This window comes from Delphinus delphis, chromosome 1 (genome assembly GCF_949987515.2).
Source record: "Delphinus delphis chromosome 1, mDelDel1.2, whole genome shotgun sequence".
In the NCBI taxonomy this organism is placed as follows: domain Eukaryota; kingdom Metazoa; phylum Chordata; class Mammalia; order Artiodactyla; family Delphinidae; genus Delphinus; species Delphinus delphis.
Genome location: NC_082683.1, coordinates 42,152,220 through 42,174,644, shown reverse-complemented (window position 1 = coordinate 42,174,644; position 22,425 = coordinate 42,152,220). Strand labels below are relative to the sequence as shown.

The following is a 22,425-nucleotide window of genomic DNA, read 5'->3' as shown; positions in this document are numbered from 1 at the left end:
AGAGCCCGTGTTCCACAACAAGAGAAGCCCATGCACTGCAATGAAGCATAGTCCCCGCTCGCAACAACTAGAGAAAGCCCGTGCGCAGCAACGAAGACCCAATGCAGCCAAAAAAAACTTTGACAGTTTGGCAACAGTTAATTCACCTCTTACCATTTGATCCAGCAATCATGCTGTTGGTAGTTACCCAAATGAGTTGAAAATATATGTCCACACAAAAACCTGCTCATGAATGTTTATAGCAGCTTTACTCATAATTGCCAAAACTTGAAAGCAACCAAGATGTCCTTCAGTAACTGAGTGGATAAATAAATTGAAGTAGATCCATACAATGGAATATTATTCAGCACCAAAAAGAAATGTGTTATCAAGCCGTAAAAAGACAGAGAGAACTTTAAATGCATATTAATAAGAGAAAGAAATCCAAAAAGGCTACATACTGTATGATTCCAACTATATGACATTCTGGAAAAGGCAAAACTATGGAAACAGCTGAACAATCACTGGCTGGAGGGAAGGATGAACAGGGATGGAACAAGAAGATTTTTAGGGTAGTAAAACTATTGTGTCTGATACTATGATGGTACATACATCTCTGTTTCTCTGTCTTTCTGTCTCTTTGTTCCTGTCTATCTCTGTGTGCATGTGTGTGTGTGCCTGTCTGTCTGTCTGTCTGTCTCTCTCTCTCTATATATAGATATGTCAAAACCCATAGAATGTAGGATTCAAGAGTGAATACTAATGTAAACAATGGACTTTAGGTGATGTTGTGTCAGTGTAGGTTCATTAGTTGTAACAAATGTACCACTCTGGTGCACGATGTTGATAGTGGAGGAGGCTGCACTTGTATGGGGGCAAGGAGTATATGAGAACTCTATTTTTTTCTCAATTTTGTTGTGAACCTAAAACTTCTTGAAAAAATTAAGTCTATTAAGAAAAAACTACAGTGAGATACTATTACACATCCATCAGATTGTTAAAAATTTAGGAGCTTAAAAACATCAGTATTTGTTGATATGGAGCAATCCTAGCAATTATGCATGCCTGAGGGGAATGTATATTGACAAAACTACTTTGGAAAATAATTTGAAGTTATCTAATAATATTAAACATGCACAAACCCCATGAGTCAGTGATTCTACTGTTAGGTACATTCCCTGTGGAAATTTCCTTTAAAAAAACCAACTGAAAACAACTCAAATGTCCATAACATAAAATTTGATATATTAATACAATGGAATATGATATAACAATAAAAAATGACGAATGATGGGTATATGCACCAACCTGGATGAGTCTCAGAAATGTAATAGAAAAAGGGAAGACTATATTAGATGTGGAGTCCAAAACATATAAAATTTAATAATGCATTGATTAGCTATATCATAGTTTTAAATTTCTACTGGTGTCTCCCTTGTTTTACATTGTCCATACAACTATTTTGATGCCATATAACAGAAAGTCAATTATGTGTCTGCCTTTCCCACTTGTACTACACTAGCACTTTTAAGGTAGGGTTTGTATCTTACTATCCTCAATAGGTAGGGCCCAGAGCTCAGAATGTAATGAAGCCTTAATAAAGCCTTATTAATTTCAATTAGCATTTTGTATTTAATTTCAATTAGTTGGTTTGGTTAGGTTATTTGGTTATCTGAGTATCCTCTTATCTCCAAATCTCTTTCTTCTGATAGGCTTGGCAATTTTTGCTTTGTTTTTTTATGCCATTTATCTTCATCCCTGTAACAATTCCAATATGGGGAATACAGGTTCTCAGGCTAGAGATACAGAGAAGCAACTGTAGAAGGAGACATTTTCATTTAATCTTTCAGTTTCCTGTAATATAAACTCTAACTAGTTTGGGTAATTTAAATTTAGCTCCTTGTTATTGTACCTCAAATTTAAAAATAATAGTGGATAGTTTAAATAATTTAAAGACAACAACGCTAATGACATGGTGTCAAAAGAAATTATTTGAAAACATTGCTATAAAATATTACACACTACCTGTAATTGGAAATTTCCAGTATGAAAATTTTGAGAAATAAAAACACACTGAGATTTAATCTTTGCCTTTGATGGTCTTTGTCTGCATCTCTCATCAATTGTTTTAAACTTGTAATCTTGAAATATTTCTCTGAAAAATATTTTATAGAGAATATTATTAAACATGAATTATAAAACAAAATTATTCTGTTTCCAACAGTTCTACATAAACGTTTTAAAATCAGAATATATTATATATTTATTTTTAAAAGCACAAATCAACTTATATATTCCCTTTTCATATGTTACTGACTTCATTACACCTATTTTGTCCATAGAACATAAATTAAGCTACTTCTTCGCAGGGTTACTATTTCCAGTTTGAAGATTAACCATCAGTTTTTGATAACCTTCTCTCTGGTTGTGAGATAATTAATCGATTTAATGTCAATTAGTCTTTTCATAGATTTGCCTTTAATGGCAAAGGAAATTAAATGAAATGGAACTCAGTGGCCAATTTTATATTTAATAATGTCTCTGGCAAAAGTAAGTAGAAGGAAACTGAATTGAAACTAATGACTTACAAGGGAAGAGTACCTGTGATCTTTATGCATGCAGTCACAAGAAATTTTGAGAGAAGGTTAGAAATAATGAAGCAGCAAGTAAACTGATCAAAGCGGATCAAAGATAGTTAAGTATAAAGGAATGTAGTTTCTAATAGTAATTCTAAACTTAACAATTTAAAAAATAATGCTGATTGCCTTTTCTTCTTTCCGAGGTACTAGAAATTTTCCAAATTAATTCAAGAGATCATATTATGTTACTTATTGCAGTATTAACAATTAAAATTCATTCATTTATTGAATTCAATTGACTTAACAAATATTTACCGAGTACTTACTATGCGCCATGCATTAAACTGGATGTTGTATATACAGTGGCAGGGGAAAAAAAGCACAGCCACTATACTCATGGAACTGTCACTGCTCTCATGGAGCTTAAACACTAGCAAGGAAGACAGGTATTAATAAAACAATCACAAGAAAATGAAAAATTACAACTGTGGAAAGTGTTATCAAGGAAAGCTACCTGCTACTCTGTGAGTATATAAGAAAGGGAATTAACTTGGTTAGAGAGGTCAGGGAAGGCTTTTCTGAGGATGAGATGATTGAATTAGGCATCTGAAGAAATGGGAGTAGTTATTAGATAGAGTGTAGTGGAGGAGGGGAGTTGTAGGAGTAAGAATATTCTAGTCAGAGAGAATATCAAGTGCAAAGACCTAGTGGCCAGATTAGGACAGTGTAGCAGAAGCACAGAAAGCAAGAGGGAAAGGTGGAGATGAAACTGGAGAGTATGCATGGGCAGACATGCAGGGCCTTAAAAGTCATGTGACTTTGTCTTCATCCTAAAAGCAATAGCAAGTCCTTTATAATGTAGTGGGAATGGGGTGGAAGGGTGGGGTGACTTGATCAGATCTGCATTTGGAAAATATCTGGCTGAAGTGCGAAGGAGAGATTAAATGAGGAGTATAGTGAAGATAAAGGGTCAGTTATAACTCTGTAGGACTATGTGGGGGATAATGATAAGTTGGATAGGGTAGTGTCAACGATAATGGAGAGAAATGGATAGATTTGGGCAATTAATGAAGTAAAATAAATAGAACTCGGTGATGGTTCGAATTTAGTAGGGGTGGGAAAGACAGAGGGAGATATCAAGCATGTCTACCATCTTTCAAGGGAAAAAAACCAAAACAAAACAATCCTTCCTTGACCTCACAATTTCTTCCAGTTTCTGCCCCTTTCAGCAACTCCCCAACATCAAAAAAAAAAAAAAAAAAAAAAAAAGCTTCTTAAAAGGATGTATATACTTGTCTGAATTTTCTCTTGTACTTTACACAAAAGTCAGCTTCTGAACACATCACTCCACCAAAACTGTTCAAGGCTACCAATAACTTCCATGTCGCTATTCCAAAACTTATTTCTCTATCCACATCTTTTTCAACCTTTTTTTTTTTTTTTTTTTGCGGTACGCGAGCCTCTCACCGTTGTGGACTCTCCCATTGCGGAGCACAGGCTCCGGACGCGCAGGCTCAGCGGCCATGGCTCACGGGCCCAGCCGCTCCGCGGCACGTGGGATCTTTCCGGACCGGGGCACGAACCCGTGTCCCCTGCATCGGCAGGCGGACTCTCAACCACTGCGCCACCAGGGAAGCCCAAACATTTTCTAATTTTGACTTGCTTAACACCACACATCTTTCTGCTTTTCCTTTTCAGATGTTGTAGATTCTTCCTACTCTTTTTCTATATGTCTAATATTGGTGAGCTGAAGACCAGTCCTATGTTCTTCTCTTTAAACAATCACTCCCTGGTTCGTCTCATCCAGTTGTATGACTTTTTTTTTAATTGGAGTATAACTGCCTTACAATGTTGTGTTAGTTTCTGCTGTACAATGAAGTGAATCAGCTATATGTATACATATATCCCTTCCCTCTTGGACCTCCCTCCCACCACCATCCTACCCATCTAGGTCATCACAGAACACCGAGCTGAGCTTCCTGTGCTTTACAGCAGGTTCCCATTAGCTATCTATTTTACACATGGTAGTGTATATATGTCAATCCTAATCTGCCAGTTCATCCCACACTCCCCTTCCCCCCATGTCCACCCATCGGTTCTTGTGTCTGCATCTCTATTCTTGACCACAAATAGGTTCATCTGTACCATTTTTCTAGATTCTACATATATTAGTTAATATACAATGTTTGTTTTTCTCTTTCTGACCCACTTCACTCTGTGACAGACTCTAGGTCCATCCACACCTCTACAAATGACCCAATTTCGTTCCTTTTTATGTATGACTGAGTAATATTACATTGTATATATGTACCACGTCTTCTTTATCTATTCATCTGTCGATGGACATTTAGGTTGTTTCCATCTCCTGGCTATTGTAAATAGTGCTCCAATGAACATGTGTCCTTTTGAATTATGGTTTACTCAGGGTATGTCCCAGTAGTGGGATTGCTGGGTCATACGGTAGTTCTATTTTTAGTTTTTAACGGAACCATCATACTGTTCTCCACAGTGGCTGTATCAATTTACATTCCCACCAACAGTACAAGAGGGTTCCCTTTTCCCCACACCCTCTCCAGCATTTATTGTTTGTAGATTTTTTGATGATGGTTATTCTGACCAGTGTGAGGTGATACCTCATTGTAGTTTTGATTTGCATTTCTCTAATAATTAGTGATGTTGAGCATCTTTTCATGTGCCTCTTGGCCATCTGTATGTCTTCTTTGGAGAGATGTCTATTTAGGTCTTCTGCCCATTTTTGATTGGGTTGTTTGTTTTTTTGATATTGAGCTGCATGAGCTGTTTGTACATTTTGGAGATTAATCCTTTGCCCATTGCTTCATTTACAAATATTTTCTCCCACTCTGAGGGTTGTCTTTTCGTCTCGTTTATGGTTTCCTTTGCTTTTAAGTTTAATTAAGTCACATTTGTTTATTTTTGTTTTTATTTTCATTACTCTAGGAGGTGGGTCAAAAAAGATCTTGCTGTGATTTTTGTCAAAGAGTGTTTTTCTTATGTTTCCCTCTAATAGTTTTAAAGTGTCCAATCTTACATTTAGGTGTTTAATCAATTTTGAGTTTATTTTTGTGTATGGTGTCAGGGAGTGTTATAATTTCATTCTTTTACATGTGGCTGTCCAGTTTTCCCAGCACCATTTATTGAAGAGACTGTCTTTTCTCCATTGTATACTCTTATCTCTTTTGTCATAGATTAGGTGACCACAGGTGCGTGGGTTATTCTCTGGGCTTCTTATCCTGTACATTTGATCTCTATTTCTGTTTTTGTGCCAGTACCATACTGTTTTGATTACTGTAGCTCTGTAGTATAATTTGAAGTCAGGTAGCCTGATTCCTCCAGCTCCACTTTTCTTTCTCAAGATTTCTTTGCCTATTTGGGGTCTTTTGTGTTTCCATACAAACTGTAATTTTTTTGTTCTAATTCTGTGAAGAATGCCATTGGTAATTTGATAGGGATTGCATTGAATCTGTAGATTCCTTTGGGTAGTATAGTCATTTTCAAAATATTGATTCTTCCAATCCAAGAACATGGTATATTTCTCCATCTGTTTATGTCATCTTTGATTTCTTTTATCAGTGTTTTATAGTTTTCTGTGTACAGGTCTTTTGCCTCCTTAGGTAGGTTTATCCCTAGGTATTTTATTGTTTTTATTGTGATGGTAAATGGGATTGTTTCCTTAAATTCTCTTTGTGATATTTTGTTGTTAGTGTAGAGGAATGGAAGAGATTCCTGTGCATTAATTTTGTATGCTGCTACTTTATCAAATTCATTGATTAGCTCTAGCAGCTTTCTGGTGGCATCTTTAGGATATTCTATGTATGGTATCATGTCATTTGCAAACAATGACAGTTTAACTTCTTTTTTTCCAATTTGTAGTCCTTTTATTTCTTTTCTGATTGCCATGTCTAAGACTTCCAAAACTATGTTGAATAAGAGTGGCGAGAGTGGACATCCTTGTCTTGTTCCTGATCTTCGAGGAAATGCTTTCAGTTTTTCACCATTGAGAATGATGTTTGCTGTGGGTTTGTCATATACAGCCTTTATTACTTTGAGATAGGTTCCCTCTATGTCAACTTTCTGGAGAGTTTTTATCATAAATGGGTGTTGAATTTTGTCAAAAGCTTTTTCTACATCTATTGAGATGATCATATGGTTTTTATTCTTTAATTTGTTAATATGGTGTATCATATTGGTTGATTTGCATATACTGAAGAATCCTTGCATCCCTGGGATAAATCCCACTTGAGAATGGTGTATGATCCTTTGAATGTGTTGTTGGATTCTGTTTGCTAATATTTTGTTGAGGAATTTTGCATCTATATTCATCAGTGATATTGGCCTGTAATTTTCTTTCTTTGTGATATTTTTAGTTTTGGTATTAGGGTGATGGTGGCCTCGTAGAATGAGCTTGGGAGTGCTCCTCGTTCTGCAATTTTTTGGAAGAGTTTGAGAAGGATAGGTGTTAGCTCTTCTCTAAATGTTTGATAGAATTCACCTGTGAAGCCATCTGGTCCTGCACTTTTGTTTGTTGGAAGATCTTTAATTACAGTTTCAATTTCATTACTTGTGATTGGTCTGTTTATATTTTCTAATTCTTCCTGGTTCAGTCTTGGAAAGTTGTACCTTTCCAAGAATTTGTCCATTTCTTTCAGGTTGTCCATTTTATTGGCATACAGTTGCTTGCAGTAGTCTCTTATGATCCTTTGTATTTCTGTGGTGTCAGTTGTAATTTCTCCTTTTTCATTTGTAATTTTATTGAGTCCTCTCCCTTTTTTTTTTTGATGAGTCTGGCTAAAGATTTATCAATTTTGTTTATCTTCTCAAATAACCAGCTTTTAGTTTTGTTGATCTTTGCTACTGTTTTCTTTGTTAGTATGTCATTTATTTCTGCTCTGATCTTTATGATTTCTTTCCTTCTACTGACTTTGGTTTTGTTTGTCTGTTTGTTTGTTCTTTTTTCTCTAGTTGCTATAGGTGTAAGGTTAGATTATTTATTTGAGATTTTTCTTGTTTCTTGAGGTGAGATTGAATTGCTATAGACTTCCTCTTAGAACTGCTTTTTGTCATTGTCATCTGTTTCTATGTATTTTTTTATTTCCTTTTTGATTTCTTCAGTGATCTCTTGCTTATTTAGCAGTTCACTGATTAGCCTCCATGTATTTGTGTTTTTACAGTATTTTTCCCTGTAATTGATTTCTAATCTCATAGCATTGTGGTCAGAAAAGATGCTTGATATGATTTCAATTTTCTTAAATTTACTGAGGCTTGATTTGTGACCTTGGAAAATGTGATCTATCTGGAGAATGTTCCATGTGCACTTGAGACAAATGTGTATTCTGCCACTTTCGTGTGGAATGTCCTATAAATTTCAATTAAATCTATCTGGTCTATTGTGTCATTTAAAACTTGTATTTCCTTATTTTCCGTCTGGATGATCTGTCTTTTGGTTTAAGTGGGGTGTTAAAGTCCCACACTATTGTTGTGTTACTGTCAGTTTCCCCTTTTATGGCTGTTAGCATTTGCCTTATGTATTGAGGTGCTCCTATGTTGGGTGCATAAATATTTATAATTGTTATATCTTCTTCTTGGATTGATCCCTTTATCATTATGTAGTGTCCTTCCTTATTGCTTGTAACAGTCTTTATTTTAAAGTCTATTTTATCTCATATGAATATTGCTACTCCAGCTTTCTTGTGATTTCCTTTTGCATGGAATATCTTTTTCCATGCCATCACTTTCAGTCTGTATGTGTCCCTAGGTGTGAAGTGAGGCTCTTGTAGACAGCATATAAATGGGTCTTGTTTTTGTATCCATGCAGCCAGTCTGTATCTTTTGGTTGTAGCATTTAATCCATTCACATTTAAGGTAATTATTGATATGTATGTTCCTATGACCATTTTCTTAATTGTTTTGGGTTTGTTTTTGTAGTTCCTTTTCTTCTCTTGTGTTTCCCACTTAGAGAAGTTCCTTTAGCATTTGTTATAAAGCTGGTTTGGTGGTGCTGAGCTCTCTTAGCTTTTGCTTGTCTAAAAAGGTTTTAATTTCTCCATCGAATCTGAATGAGATCCTTGTTGGGTAGAGTAATCTTGGTTGTAGGTTATTCCCTTTCATCACTTTAAATATATCGTGCCACTCCCTTCTGGCTTGTAGCGTTTCTGCTGAGAAATCAGCTGTTAACCTTTTGGGAGTTCCCTTGTATGTTATTTGTCATTTTTCCCTTGTTGCTTTTAATAATTTTTCTTTGTCTTTAATATTTGTTAATTTGATTACTATGTGTCTTGGCATGTTTCTCCTTGGGTATATCCTGCCTGGGACTCTCTGCACTTCCTGGGCTTGAGTGGCTAATTCCTTTTCCATGTTAGGGAAGTTTTTGAGTATAGTCTCTTCAAATGTTTTCTCAGACCTTTCTCTTTCTATTCTTCTTCTGGGACCCCTATAATTCGAATGTTGGTGCATTTAGTGTTGTCCCAGTGGTCTCTAAGATTGTCTTCAATTCTTTTCATTCTTTTTTCTTTATTCACTCCTTGGCAGTTATTTCCACCATTCTATTTTCCAGCTCACTTATTCGTTCTTCTGCCTCGGTTATTCTGCTATTGGTTCCACTAGTGTATTTTTCATTTTAGTTATTGTGTTGTTCATCACTGTTTGTTCTTTAGTTCTTCTAGGTTTTTGTTAAACATTTCTTGTATTTTCTTGATCTTTGCCTCCATTCTATTTCCAACATTTTGGATCATCTTTATTATCATTACTCTGAATTCTTTTTCAGGTAGGTGCCTATTTCCTCTTCATTTGTTTGGCCTTTTAGGTTTTTACCTTGCTCCTCCATATGTAATATTTTTTTTTGTCTTATCATTTTTTTTTGATGTGTGGGACTGTGCTCCTGTCTTACTGGTTGTTTGGTCTGACGCTTCCAACATTGGAGTTTGCAGACAGTTGGGTAGAGCTGGGTCTTGGCGGTGAGATGAGGACCCCTGGGAGACCTCACTCTGATTAATATTCCCTGGGGTCTGAGGTTTTCTGTTAGTCCAGTGGTTCAGACTTGGTGCTCCCACCACAGGAGCTCAGACCCGACCCCCCCAGCCCATGAACCAAGATCCTGGAAGCCACATGGCATGGCAAAAAAAAAAAAAAAAAAAAAAAAAAGAGAGAAGAACAATAAGAAGGAATAAAAATTAAAAAAATTTAGAACACTAACAGATATATTAGAAAAAATAAAAATATAAATGAAACAACAACTGAAAGGTAAAACGGAACCACACTAGTAGGGAAAAAAAAAAAGGGCCAGAAAAGACCTTGGCTGTGTGTGGCGAGGCTTAAGCAGGGGCAGGGTTTAGGCAGTGGGTGGTGTCTGGGCTCAGTACGCACATGGCTGGAAAAGGCCCTGGTGGGAATGGGGGGCGGGGCTCAGCATGGCTGGAGGGGGCTCAGATTGCCTCTGACCTCAGAGTGTGGAGGATCATGCCCGGGACCCCAGCAGGCTTGCAGGGTCCCGAGTGGTGGCAGGGAACACTAGTCCCATTCCCCCGATCTTCACATCCCCTAGGGTCCCTCCCTGTTCACCTCTACTCTTCCCCCTTCTCTTGTTCCCACGTCCCCAGGACCCATGTGGATGGAGGGTCCTCAGAAGGTGGAGGACCAGACCTGAGGCCCCAGCATGCTCCCCGGGGCCTGAGTGGGCAGGGGAAACGCTGGCCGCATTCCCCTCTGATCCTCCAAACCCCTGAGGGTCTCTCCCTGTCCCTGTTAATCTCCTTGTGGTGAATGGGTCTCTCCAGGCATAGGAACCCCTTCCCTCTCCCAGTCACCCCTCAGGGGTGCCAGTACCATCTCACCTCCACTTCTCTTCCTCCCTTGCTCCTTCCAATGTCCTACCTAGTCACTTGGGGGTTCCTCCCATCCCCTTGGGTGTCAAGGCCACCCACCAGCATCTGGCAGCTGCCCTAGTTGTGAGGAGATGCAAACTCCATGTCCTCCTACTCCACCATCTTGACTCCATGCCCCCCAGTTGTATGATTTTATATACCCTCTATACATTGATAACCTAAATCTTCAGCCCTGATTTCTCCCCTGAAATTCACACATGTATATCTGACTGTCTAACATTTTTACTTGGATGTTTCATAGGCTTTCAAACTTACATCCAAAATACAACTCCTAGTTTACCACCACTCCCTCAACTTGTTTCCCTCCCAATCACCTCCTCATCTCAGTAAATGGCATGATTAACTACTCAGTTGCTCATGATAAAAATGTAGGTATTAGCATTAACTCTGCCATTTCACTTATCTTTCCTTACCTCATCCAATCCATCAATAAGACCTGCTAACTTTACCTGCAAAACTACCCCAAGTCCAGCCCCTTCTCTTCATCTCCTCTACTTCCATATTAGTCTAAGACACAATCATCCTTAACATGGACTGTGCAGTAGCATCCTAACTTGCCTCTCCGCTTTTACTCTTGTTCCATTAACATACAGGATTCATAGACACATAAGAAAAATCTTTTAAAAATATGAATCAGGGCTTCCCTGGTGGCGCAGTGGTTGAGAGTCCGCCTGCCGATGCAGGGGACACGGGTTCGTGCCCCGGTCCGGGAAGATCCCACATGCCGCGGAGCGGCTGGGCCCGTGAGCCATGGCTGCTGAGCCTGCGCGTCCGGAGCCTGTGCTCCGCAACGGGAGAGGCCACAACAGGGAGAGGCCCGCGTACCACAAAAAAAAAAAAAAAAAAAAAAATGAATCAGAACTCTCCTACATTGCTGACGGGAACGTACATCCATCTTGGAAAACTGTTTAGCAGTTTCTTTTAAAGCTAATCATACTATCCACCAATTCTACTCTTACCCAAGGGGAGTGAAAGCACATGTACAAAAAGATTAGAATGTTCACAGCAGCCTTATTTCCTAAGGGCTAGATGTTGGAAATGACCTAAATGTCCATTAACAGAAAAATGGATAAACAAACTGAGGTAAATTCATACAATGTAATACTACTCATTAATCAAAAGAATGAACAGATAAATGCAACAGCATAAATGAATCTCAAAAATATTACATTAAGTGAAAAAAGCAGACATAAAAAGTCCATTTATATGAAGTTCAAGAATAGGCCAAATTAATCTATGGTGATAAAAATCAGAATAATGACTGCCTCTGGGTAGGAGGTGGGGAGAAATTCCTGGAAAGCAGGATGAGGGATCCTTACAGGATGATGGAAAATTTCTATATCTTGACTGGGGTTGTGATTACATGGGAATATATTTGTTGAAATTCAACATCATATATTTAAAATCTGTATCTCAAATTTTTAAGTGTTATTAAAATGTAAATCATCTATAGGTGGCATTGTAGTCTTCAAAATGGGAATAATATTACTTCAACTTCATGGGGCAGTTATGAGGTCTAAATGAGATAACTACATATAAAGCACTTAGAACAGTATGCAGTAAACCCTTGATTTTAGCTATTATTATGATGATAATATCCTTCCCTTGCTTAAAACCTTCTGATGGCAGAAATAATAAAATGTAAATTCCATGTTTTAGCCTACAAATTCCTGTGTGATTTGACCCTTATCTCCCTCTTTAATCTCATCATTATTTCCGTCTCACTTCAGTCTACTCACACTGACCTTCTGTTTACTGAACAATACCAAGATCATTCCTACTTGGAGTTTCTGTACTTGCTATCACATTAGCTTAGAAAAAAGCTCTTCCACAGGGTCGTCACATGTCTGGCTTCTTTTTTTAATCTAAGTCTCAGATTAAATACTACCCACTTGAAGAGACATTCCCTGACCACTTTATTTGTTAATTATCTGTCTCCTCCCAGTGGCACTGCAAGTCTGTGAAAGAATGAATTAGTGAATAATTTCTGGTTTTCTGACTTGTGCAAGTGGATAGATAGTATGTATTCATTTGCTGAAATAGGGAATACTGGAAGAGTGTGTGGGAAGATCGTATTACAATTTAAATTTTTTAACATGAGCCAAAGCAAATACTGAACCAATTAAATAATAAAAAAACACCAAATTTTAGGGTTGAAAGGAACTGAGGTATCAAGTATCTTTTTTCCATCTCCGGCAAAAGACTACATTTAGACCATACCAGAGATTCTGTCAGCTCTCTTCTTAAATATCTCCTAAAGAAAGTCTTTTTCTCTCAGTGATGTTTTTAACCTCTAAATTAGTAGTCAAAATTTTAAAAGTTTTCTAGCCTTCTATTATAATACAAACCCATGTCTTCTACAGAATAAAATAGATCTCGTTATTCCTTAAAATTTTAATGCATGAAGATTGCTATTATACTGCTCAGACTATTATACTACTAGGACTTCTCTTTTCAGGCTACTCTAAACATGTAAAGTTTTCTCTCCCCAATCAAATTACAGAATCAATATCATTATAGTTATTTAAATTTAATACCATTTGAGAAAATCTTTCACTGAATTTTTAAAAGAAAAAAAGTCAAATATTCTAATAAATCTTACCTTCGTTTGCAAATCAGGAACCACAAAGCTGATGCCAAAGCAAAGAAACCAATTCCCAAAACAACAGCACCAGCAGCCAGAAAATAGGTTAAGTGGTTAGAAAAACCTATACAAATAAATTATAAAAGATTATTTCAGGCATATACCTTCATTCTCTATGTAAAATTAAATGACATAATAGCTTAACACATAATGTAGTGTTAATAACACATAATGTGTGTTAATACACAGTAACACCCATAAAAACACACATAATGTGCATTAATAACACATAATGTAGTGTTTAAGACATTAATGAGGAGGTTGGGAGACCTGACTTCTGGTCCTTTGCAATTCTAATAAATTTCAAGATCCTGAGTTTGAGAATTACTTGGGGCCTTATCCTCATTAGGGCCCAGGGCACATTTCTTTGACCCTACCAAAATTTGAGACCTAGGTTTTGCTTGTTTTTATACAGCTGTCACCTCCTTTCTTCTTATCTAGTTGTCTCCCTTTCCAGACCAGCTGTGAATTTTTATGCTACTTTTCCAGTATCATTCTTTGCAGTCCTTCAACATAAGAGGATTTCCATTTTATGATTTTTATTATCAATCACTACAAGGAGGTAGGTGAGGGTTGTAAAGAACAAATACGAGGAATTTTTAAAGACCTTAGAAATCTTTAAACATTTTATCTCTACTTTTTCTCAGGAACAGTAAAAGATCATAGCCAAAAGCTAAATAAAAACAATGTAAATAATGATATATCACAGGTTTATAACTGGAAAAGCCTACAGGAATTATATGGTATAACTCCTTCATTTTCCAGATGATAAAACTGAGGCCCAGGTGAAAGCAGTAAGTGAAGTAAGGTCATGCAGCAAATTAAGGGCAGTCCTCTGTTTTTTTCTATTATCGTATCCCTGCTACCAAACATCTTAATACTGGTATGTATTAAAAAGAATTAAGAATAAAGAAAGCATGAGATATTTATAGTTAGGCTGGTCAAGTATTCATTAAGATTCTGAAATCTGCTACCTAAGCATAAAGCAAGCTGTAGAAAGCTTTCACAGAAGGCTGTATAGAATTTGAAGGGCCTTAAGACAACTTAGGAGTATATTATTTTGGGAAAAAGTGGTTTAAAAGTATAAATCTAATAGAAGATCTTTATGTGTGAACATATTGTAAGTTCCAGTAAGGGTATGAGGTGATAAAGACTTTGTTGTTCCCATACTTTTGTTGTTTTCTAAGTAATTTCCAACTTTCTAGACAGTGCTTCTCAAATCTTAGTTTTCTTTGGGTTCAGAAATATCTACATTTGGAAATTAATTAATGGTACAAAAAAGTTACATAAGGCTATTTATCAAAGTGAAACAATATGAAAAAACACCTCCAATTTTCATTTTTATATATGAAAAAATATAGATATTATGGACCAGATAATCTGTTGTGAGGGGCTGTCCTGTGCATTGTGCCAAAGGTATCTCCAGGCATTACCAAATGCATTCTGATGGGCAGAACTGCCCTCAGTTGAGGTTCACAGGCATAGTGGTATAAGGAAATATCAGATAGGATTAAATGATAAAAGCAAGATAGATAAAACATATATTTTTTAAAAATTTAAAGATATAGTTGTGCTCAAATATAAGATATATATTTCTATGGACGAAAGTAGAAAAGCAACACACAGAAATAAGTAGGAGCTAAAACCACAAGCATGCTAGGCACCGAGATCTGGAAGCAGGAATTAACTAGAAGCAGAGAATATCAGTGAGAGAATTCCCAGACCAAGCCATCCTCTGGCGTGGTAAATGACCAACTCAAAAGAGGACCAAGGAGGAATCTTGGAAATTATAAATTAAAAAATTTTAAGATGGAGTACATGCTTCTTTAAATACAAAGAATTAATGAAATGAAAGATAATACTGAGAGATTCACCCAATTACATAAAAAAGTGAAAAATATGATAAATTATGAGACTTGGAAAAGATTAAGAGCATATAGCATAAAACTAATAGGGGTCCCAAAAGAGAGAATAGAGAAGTAGCAGAGAAGCAATATTAAGAGATACAGCCTAAAAAGGTTTTTTCTTTTCCTTTTTTAAAATTAATTAATTTATTTTTGGCTGCGTTGGGTCTTCATTGCTGCATGCGGGCTTTCTCTAGTTGCGGTGAGTGGGGGCTACTCTTTGTTGCGGTGCACGGGCTTATTGCAGTGGCTTCTCTTGTTGCGAAACACGGGTTCTAGGCATGCAGGCTTCAGTAGTTGTAGCACGCAGGCTCAGTAGTTGTGGCGCATGGGCTTAGTTGCTCTGCAGCATGTGGGATCTTCCCGGACCAGAGATTGAACCCATGTCCCCTGCATTGACAGGTGGATTCTTAACCACTGCACCACCAGGGAAGCCCAGAAGGTTTTTTCTTTAAAAAACTTTTTTTCAATTTACACATACTAAAATTCACTTGTGTGTGTGTGTGTGTGTGTGTGTGTGTGTGTGTGCAGTTCTGTAAGTTTTGACAAATATAAAAAGTATTTAATCACCACCACAACCAAGTTACAGAGAACTTCCATCACCCCAAAACATTTCCTTGTACAGCCTCTTAGTAGTCAAGTACTAACTGCTGGCAACCACTGATTATTTTCCATTCCTATTCTCTATCCTTATATTTTTGCCTCTTCCAGAATTTCGTATAAATAGAATAACACAGCATGTTGTCTTTTGAGTCTGACTTTTTTAACTTAGCATAATGCATTTGAGATTCAGCCATGTTGTTGCATGTATCAGTAGTTTGTTTCTTTTTATTGCTGAGTAACATTCCACTTTATAGATGGACCACAGTTTATTCCCCAGCTAAGAGACGTTTGGTTGTTTCCAGTTTGGGGTTGTTAGGAATAAGGCATACTATACATTTGCATACAGTTGCTTATTTGAACATAAATTTTTATTTCAGTAGGCTCATATAACAAGTATATATTCAAATTTATAAGAAACTACCAAACTGCTTTCCAAAGTGGCTGTTCTGTCTTGCTTTCCCACCAGCAAATACAACAGTTTCAGTTGCTCTGTATCATGGCTACCACTTGATATTGTCAGTTTCATTTCGGCCATCCTAATAGATGCACAGTGGTATCTTACTGTGGAGATACAGTGGTATCTTCCTTAAATAAAAGGAAAGGAAAAAACCCTTTTAAGCTGCATCTCTTAATATTGCTTCTCTGCTACTTCTCTATTCTCTCTTTTGGGACCCCTGTTTTAATTTACATTTCCTTAGTGAATAATTATGTTGAGTGTCTTTCCACATGCTTATTTGCCATCCATATATCTTATTCAGTGAAGTATTTGTTCAAATCTTTGCTGATTTTTTAGAATTCTTTATATATTCTGGATACAAATCCTTGGTCAGATACATGATTTGGAAATATTTTCTCCCATCTGTGGCTTGTCTTTTCAATTCTCTTAATAGTGTCTTTCACAGAGCAAAACTTTTTAATTTTAGTGATATCCAATTTATCAACTTTTTTCTTTTATGGTTTGTGCTATGGGCTGTATCTAAGAACTCTTTGCAGGTCACAAAGATTTTCTTCTATGTTTTCCTATAAAATATTTCTAGTTTTATGTTTTACATTTAATTCATGATTCATTTTGAATTAATTTTTGCATAAGGTGAGAGGTAGGGGTCAAGTTTTTTGGGTTTTTTTGTTTTGGGATATTTGTATTCAGTAGTTCCAACACTATTTGATGAAAAGACCATCCTTTCTTCATAGAGTTGCTGTTGCACCCTTGTCAAAAATCAATTAGCTATATTTGTGTCAGTCTATTTCTGGAATCTCTATTCTGTCCCCTTGGTATACTTTGTCTATTCTTTCACCAATAACAACAATAATAATAATCTAATATTTATACAGCAAATACTATATGCCAGGGACGTTCAAAGTGATTCACTCATTTAAATTCAAAGATGTTCACTCATTTAATTCTCACAACTGTATAAGCTAAGTATTATTATTTCCCCACTTTACAGATGAGGAAACAGATGAGGCAAAAATGAGGTTAAGTAACTTGCTCAAAGGCATACAACCAATAAATAAGAGAACAATAGTAATTAAAAAATTGCTAAAGTCCTTCTTTACCTAGTATAGACAATGAATACCTTTAGATTTTGTTAGAAAAACAGCTAGGTATAAATGCTAAATATTTAAGGGTATCATAAAAGAGGATATCTAAATGGCCAATAAATATATGAAAACTTCATTAATAATCACAGAAATGCAAATTAAACCACAACGAGTCAATACGACAACCCTGTACAATGCCTAAAATGAAAAAGATGGAAAATATCAAGTGCTGTCAAGGTGGCAGAGTAACATGAATTCTCACTCACTGTTGGTGGGAATGTAATTTTCTATAATACTTTGGAAAACTGTTTGGCACTATTATTAAAGCTGAACATATACATACCCTATGACCCAGCAACTCTTAGACATATACCAAACTGAAGTACATATATATTTTCTTAAAAATATACGCTAGAATGTTGATAGCATCACTTTTACGTGTGTATGTTGATAGAGACACAAACTGGAAACTACCCAAAGGCCCACTGATAGTTAAACAGATAAATTTTAAAAGTTTAATTGATTTAAGGAAGCAAAATGTTCTATAACAATGGGAAAGAATAGAGTACAACTATGCACAACAAAGTGGATAAATTTCATAAATAATGTTGGGCAAAAGAAGGCAAACAAAGACATCAGGGGGGAGTTCAGGGATGCTGGTAATTAACGTACTGTTTCTTGAACAGGGTGCTGGTTATAGAGATGTGTTCAGTGAAAATTCAAGCTTAACACTTACGACTTATGAATAAACTAGATCTATATGTATCATCATAAATAGAACTGAAAAACCTAGTGTTCAGTGAATAAAGCGATTTCCATAAATTTATATTCATTATTCTAATCACATACTGATTCCATTTATGCACATTAAAAGAAAACACAAAATAATACTTTTTAAAAAACAATGTGACAGAAGTATTAAAATACACCATACTCATGATATTGGTTGTGTCTGGGGAGGAAATGAGGGGAATGGGACTATGGATTGAATATGAATTTAAGACTTTACCTGTAATGTTTTCTTTAAAAAATTAAAAATCTGAAGTTTATATGGCCAAAAAATATTTATTTAGTAGAAGATTACATGAATGTTTGTTATTCTTTGTCCTTTTCTTTTTACTTTTCTGGTTTTCTCAAGTATAAAAAATATAAAAACAATAGGATCTCAATTTTGTAAAAAAAAGAAAGAAAGAAAAGAAAAAGAGAGAAACATACTTTTATAAGGAAAATAATCAATATTGGCTACTCCTGGGGTAAGGGCTTAGTTATAATTTTCCACTCCAGACTTTTCTGTACATTCAGATTTTCTAGCATGAGAATCTTAGAAAAATCAGGAACAAAAATTTTTAATCTTAATATGTGATTCTTGACTCCTTTACTTAATACAAGTCTCATTGCAGCAACTTCTCTATTGTTATCACTGTGTTTACAGCCTACTTAGCTTCCTCCTCCTTAAGATCTCTGCCCTCCTCTTTATCCTTTTTGTAATTCTCCATTAGGGAAGAAAATAGGTGTGACTAGTAAAACACCATTCTAGTCCCTGGTTTAAATGGGCCATTTATATCTCAGGGGAATTCCAGTGAGCTATAGAGAATATGAAAGTTCCCAAACCACTTTACCAAGAGAAAGACAAATTACATATTTTCTAATACCTCCAACAAATCACACTTTATCTATAAATCAATCTGTAAAATGAAAAGGCTTGACTCTATGATCATTAAGATCCCCTCTCACTTTGAAGATTTAGTCAATATTAAGTTAAAGAAACACTATATACAGAGGTAGGAGTTTTACTTTCTTGACTCTGCCCTTAAGTATGCTATCTAAAGTAATGACTCCTCACTTTCAACAGTCACTTTATTATATGACCCTGTTTCTTCATCTTTAATAATTGCTATAACAAATAGTCTTTTTTACTTATTGGTTTACTGTCTACTGTCTGTCTTCTTCTACTAGAAGATAAATCTTTTTCACTCTGGTATTCTTAGAGTTTAGAATAATGACTGGTTACTCAAAAATGATTGACAATTCAATGAATAAACGATAGGCACTGTGCTAGATGTTAGTATTAGAAAAATGAATAATAAAGGTATGTGGGTTTTTCTTGTTTTTTTGTTTGTTTGTTTGTTTTTTGGTTGTGCCACTCAGCATGCAGGATCTTAGTTCCCCGACCAGAGATCAAATTTGCACCCCCACCTGTAGAAGTGTGGAGTCTTAACCACTGGACCGCCAGGGAAGTCCCTAGGTATGTGGTTTAGTAGGAAGTTCATATATGTGGAAAAGAATAAGTGCAATTAAAAAGGTATTATAGGCATTATAATGGAAGAAATAAATACAAAATACAGATACAGGAAGATCTGTAGAAAGATAGGGGAAAAATTTTTTTTAATTCCATAGTCTAGTTAAACATGGTTTGAGAACTTTCTATTGCCACACCCTTGTCAAGAATTGGTGACTGAGGACTTCTTTGGTGGCACAGTGTTTAAGAGTCCGCCTGCCAATGCAGGGGACACAGGTTCGATCCCTGTTCCGGGAGGATACCACATGCTGCAGAGCAACTAAGCCCATGTGACACAACTACTGAGCCTGCGCTCTAGAGCCCATGAGCCACAACTACTGAGCCCATGCACCACAACTACTGAAGCCCACATGCCCTAGAGCCTGTGCTTTGCAACAAGAGAAGCCACTGCAATGAGAAGCCCGCACACCGTAACAAAGAGTAGTCCCTGCTCGTCACAACTGGAGAAAGCCCACATGCAGCAATGAAGACCCAACACAGCCAATAAATAAATAAATAAACGAACAAAAAAAAAGAATTGGTGACTAAAAGATAAGTAACACATGGTCATAGAGTTTAAAATCTGGGGGGTACAACATTTAAACAGAATATTCATTACAATATTCTAATTATTATGATAATGACCTGTTGACAGCACTAAGACAACAGAGGCACTTTGACTAAGTGGAGGAACAGTTTCTTAGGGAACACCTAAGCTAAATCTTACAGAATGAGTAAGAGATAGCTAGCCAAAGATATTAAATCCTAAACCAGGGTATGACCCTTTCACCTTAAGATAAAACTTTCTCTCTATGCACAGTAACCTCCAGCTTACAGTTGATCCTTTTCTTACCATTTGCAGCCAAAACTCTTAAAATGAGAATTTCTACTTCACAACTTCTATTCCCAAGGTCATTAATAACTTCATTAACACAAAATTGAAAGGTCACTATTGACCATTCTCTCTCTCTCTCTTACCTTGGCATAAGTAAAATAAATTCATTTGGTTTTTCCCATTTCTCTGTTTATAATGTTATTGCCTTTATAGGTTCCTCTTCCCCAGTCTGTCTATCCTTTAACCTATCTATCTATAGCTGGATATATACATATCCTTTAACATATCTACATATGGATATATATAGATATATAAAGGATATAGATAAATATAGACACGGATATAGGTGTTACTTATCTGTATCTATGCCTATATCTTTAACCAGAATTACTATATATTTGTGTCAGGAGTAGTTTCAGATTGTCTTTTGTAGTGATTCCAGAACTGCATGTTCGGTTTTATTTTTTGAGTATTCAATACGTTTTTATTATACTTTCCTAGGGTTTTGCCAGATTTCATCTCAGTTTTACTCCAGTTCAACAAATGCTTATTGAACACCAAATATGTGTGAGATACTGTTTGAGACACCAAGGGAGGGATAAAAGGCCATTGAAGTAAGAATGAATCCTTACCCTGAGGTTTAAAAATCTATAATAAAATATAAGCAGGGCTCATATGCAACTGGTATAAAAAGTTGACCACACTGATTTTTTTTAGTTGTTGGCTGCTCTGATTGAATACAAAGCTAACTAGGAAGAACTTGTACTTGGAAGAGATATTTATTATGCTGGTTGGATTTTAATGTTATTATTTGAAAAATGGGACTCATATTACCTGTCTCATATAATTAGAATAAGGAATAAATAAGATAATGTTGCAAGGAATTACTAACAGTAAAGAAGACGACATCTCAAACAGCATGCATATACCAGGCCATAAAGCAAGACTCAACAGTTTTATAGGATTATTACAGATACCACATTCTCTGACAATAATACAATTAATTTTAAATTAGTAACCTAATACATACTCTAGGAAAAGCTTCCATACTTGGAAATTTTTAATCACACTGTAAATAACTCTTGCATTAAAGAAGAAATCAATGGAAATTTGGAAATTACATAAAACTAATCAATAAAGAAGCACTATGTATAAATGCTTGCAGCAACAAAGCTGAAGACAAATTCAAGGGGAAAAAAAAAGCTGAAAATAAAATGAGCTTAGCATTCAAATTGCAAGTTGAAAAAGACAGGCAAATTGAGTCCAAATAATGTGGAGGAAGGAAATAAAAAAGAACAGAAATTAGTGAAAAAATATTAAGATTTTAGGTAAACACTAACAAGATTAACAAATCTCTAGTAAGAGTAACCAAATTTTAAAAAAGAAGGCACAGGTAAACAATTTCAAAGATGAAGAAAGAAAATAATTACAGTTACAGCAGATATTAAAATAAGAAAATACTTCCAACAAATTTATGCTAGTATATTCTAAAACTTATACTAAATTATATATACCTAAAAAGTGACTTACAAAAAGTGACTCAAGAATAGAAAACTTAAATGAACATGTATCCATTAAACTGAATCAACAGTTACAAAATTTCCCCCAAAGAAAGCAGCAGGCCCCAATAACTTTACAATTTCTACTGTATACCCATGATTCAAGTATTTCTTATCTTATACAAGCCCTTCCAGAGAATAGAAAGAGGTTTCTGGCTGTTTATCCAAATGTATTTTCCTCTTCTTCCCAGGCAAAAAGATAGACTACATGTCCCAGCTTCCCATACCATTAGGTGAAGCCATGCAACTGAGTTCTAACCAATGGAATTTAAATGGAAGTGATGTCATAAAAACCTCCTAAGCACCTTTCTCCATGTTCTTTCTCCCTTTAGGTTTGACTGGGATGGAGATGAACCTCAGGGAACTTTGGAAGCCATGTATCATCATGGATGTAACTGACATTTACAGAACACTCAACCTAAATGAAATGAAACACAACATATCAGGATTTGTGGGATGCCACCAAAGCAGTATGTAGGGGAAAATCAATACCAAAAAACTGCAGTATTAGGGAAAAAATGTATGAATAACCTTAAAAACTAAAATAAGTAGAGCAAATTAAGTCCAAAGTAAAGAAAAGAAAAAAATCTAAAGACCAAGTGAA

At 35.8% G+C, this 22,425-nt stretch overlaps 1 protein-coding gene across 1 annotated transcript in view; it reads right to left on the bottom strand.

Annotated features, from left to right (window-relative positions):
* Positions 1 to 22,064, bottom strand: part of C1H1orf185 (chromosome 1 C1orf185 homolog) — a 32,138-nt gene extending 10,074 nt beyond the window's left edge. The window contains exons 1-3 of the mRNA XM_060005026.1: positions 22,049 to 22,064; positions 13,059 to 13,164; positions 2,005 to 2,134 (exon numbers count right to left, since the gene is read on the bottom strand). Of these exons, the coding sequence (XP_059861009.1) occupies positions 2,005 to 2,134; positions 13,059 to 13,164; positions 22,049 to 22,064 (252 nt within the window). The remainder of the gene's footprint in view (positions 1 to 2,004; positions 2,135 to 13,058; positions 13,165 to 22,048) is intronic.
* Between the last annotated feature and the right edge of the window lie 361 nt (positions 22,065 to 22,425).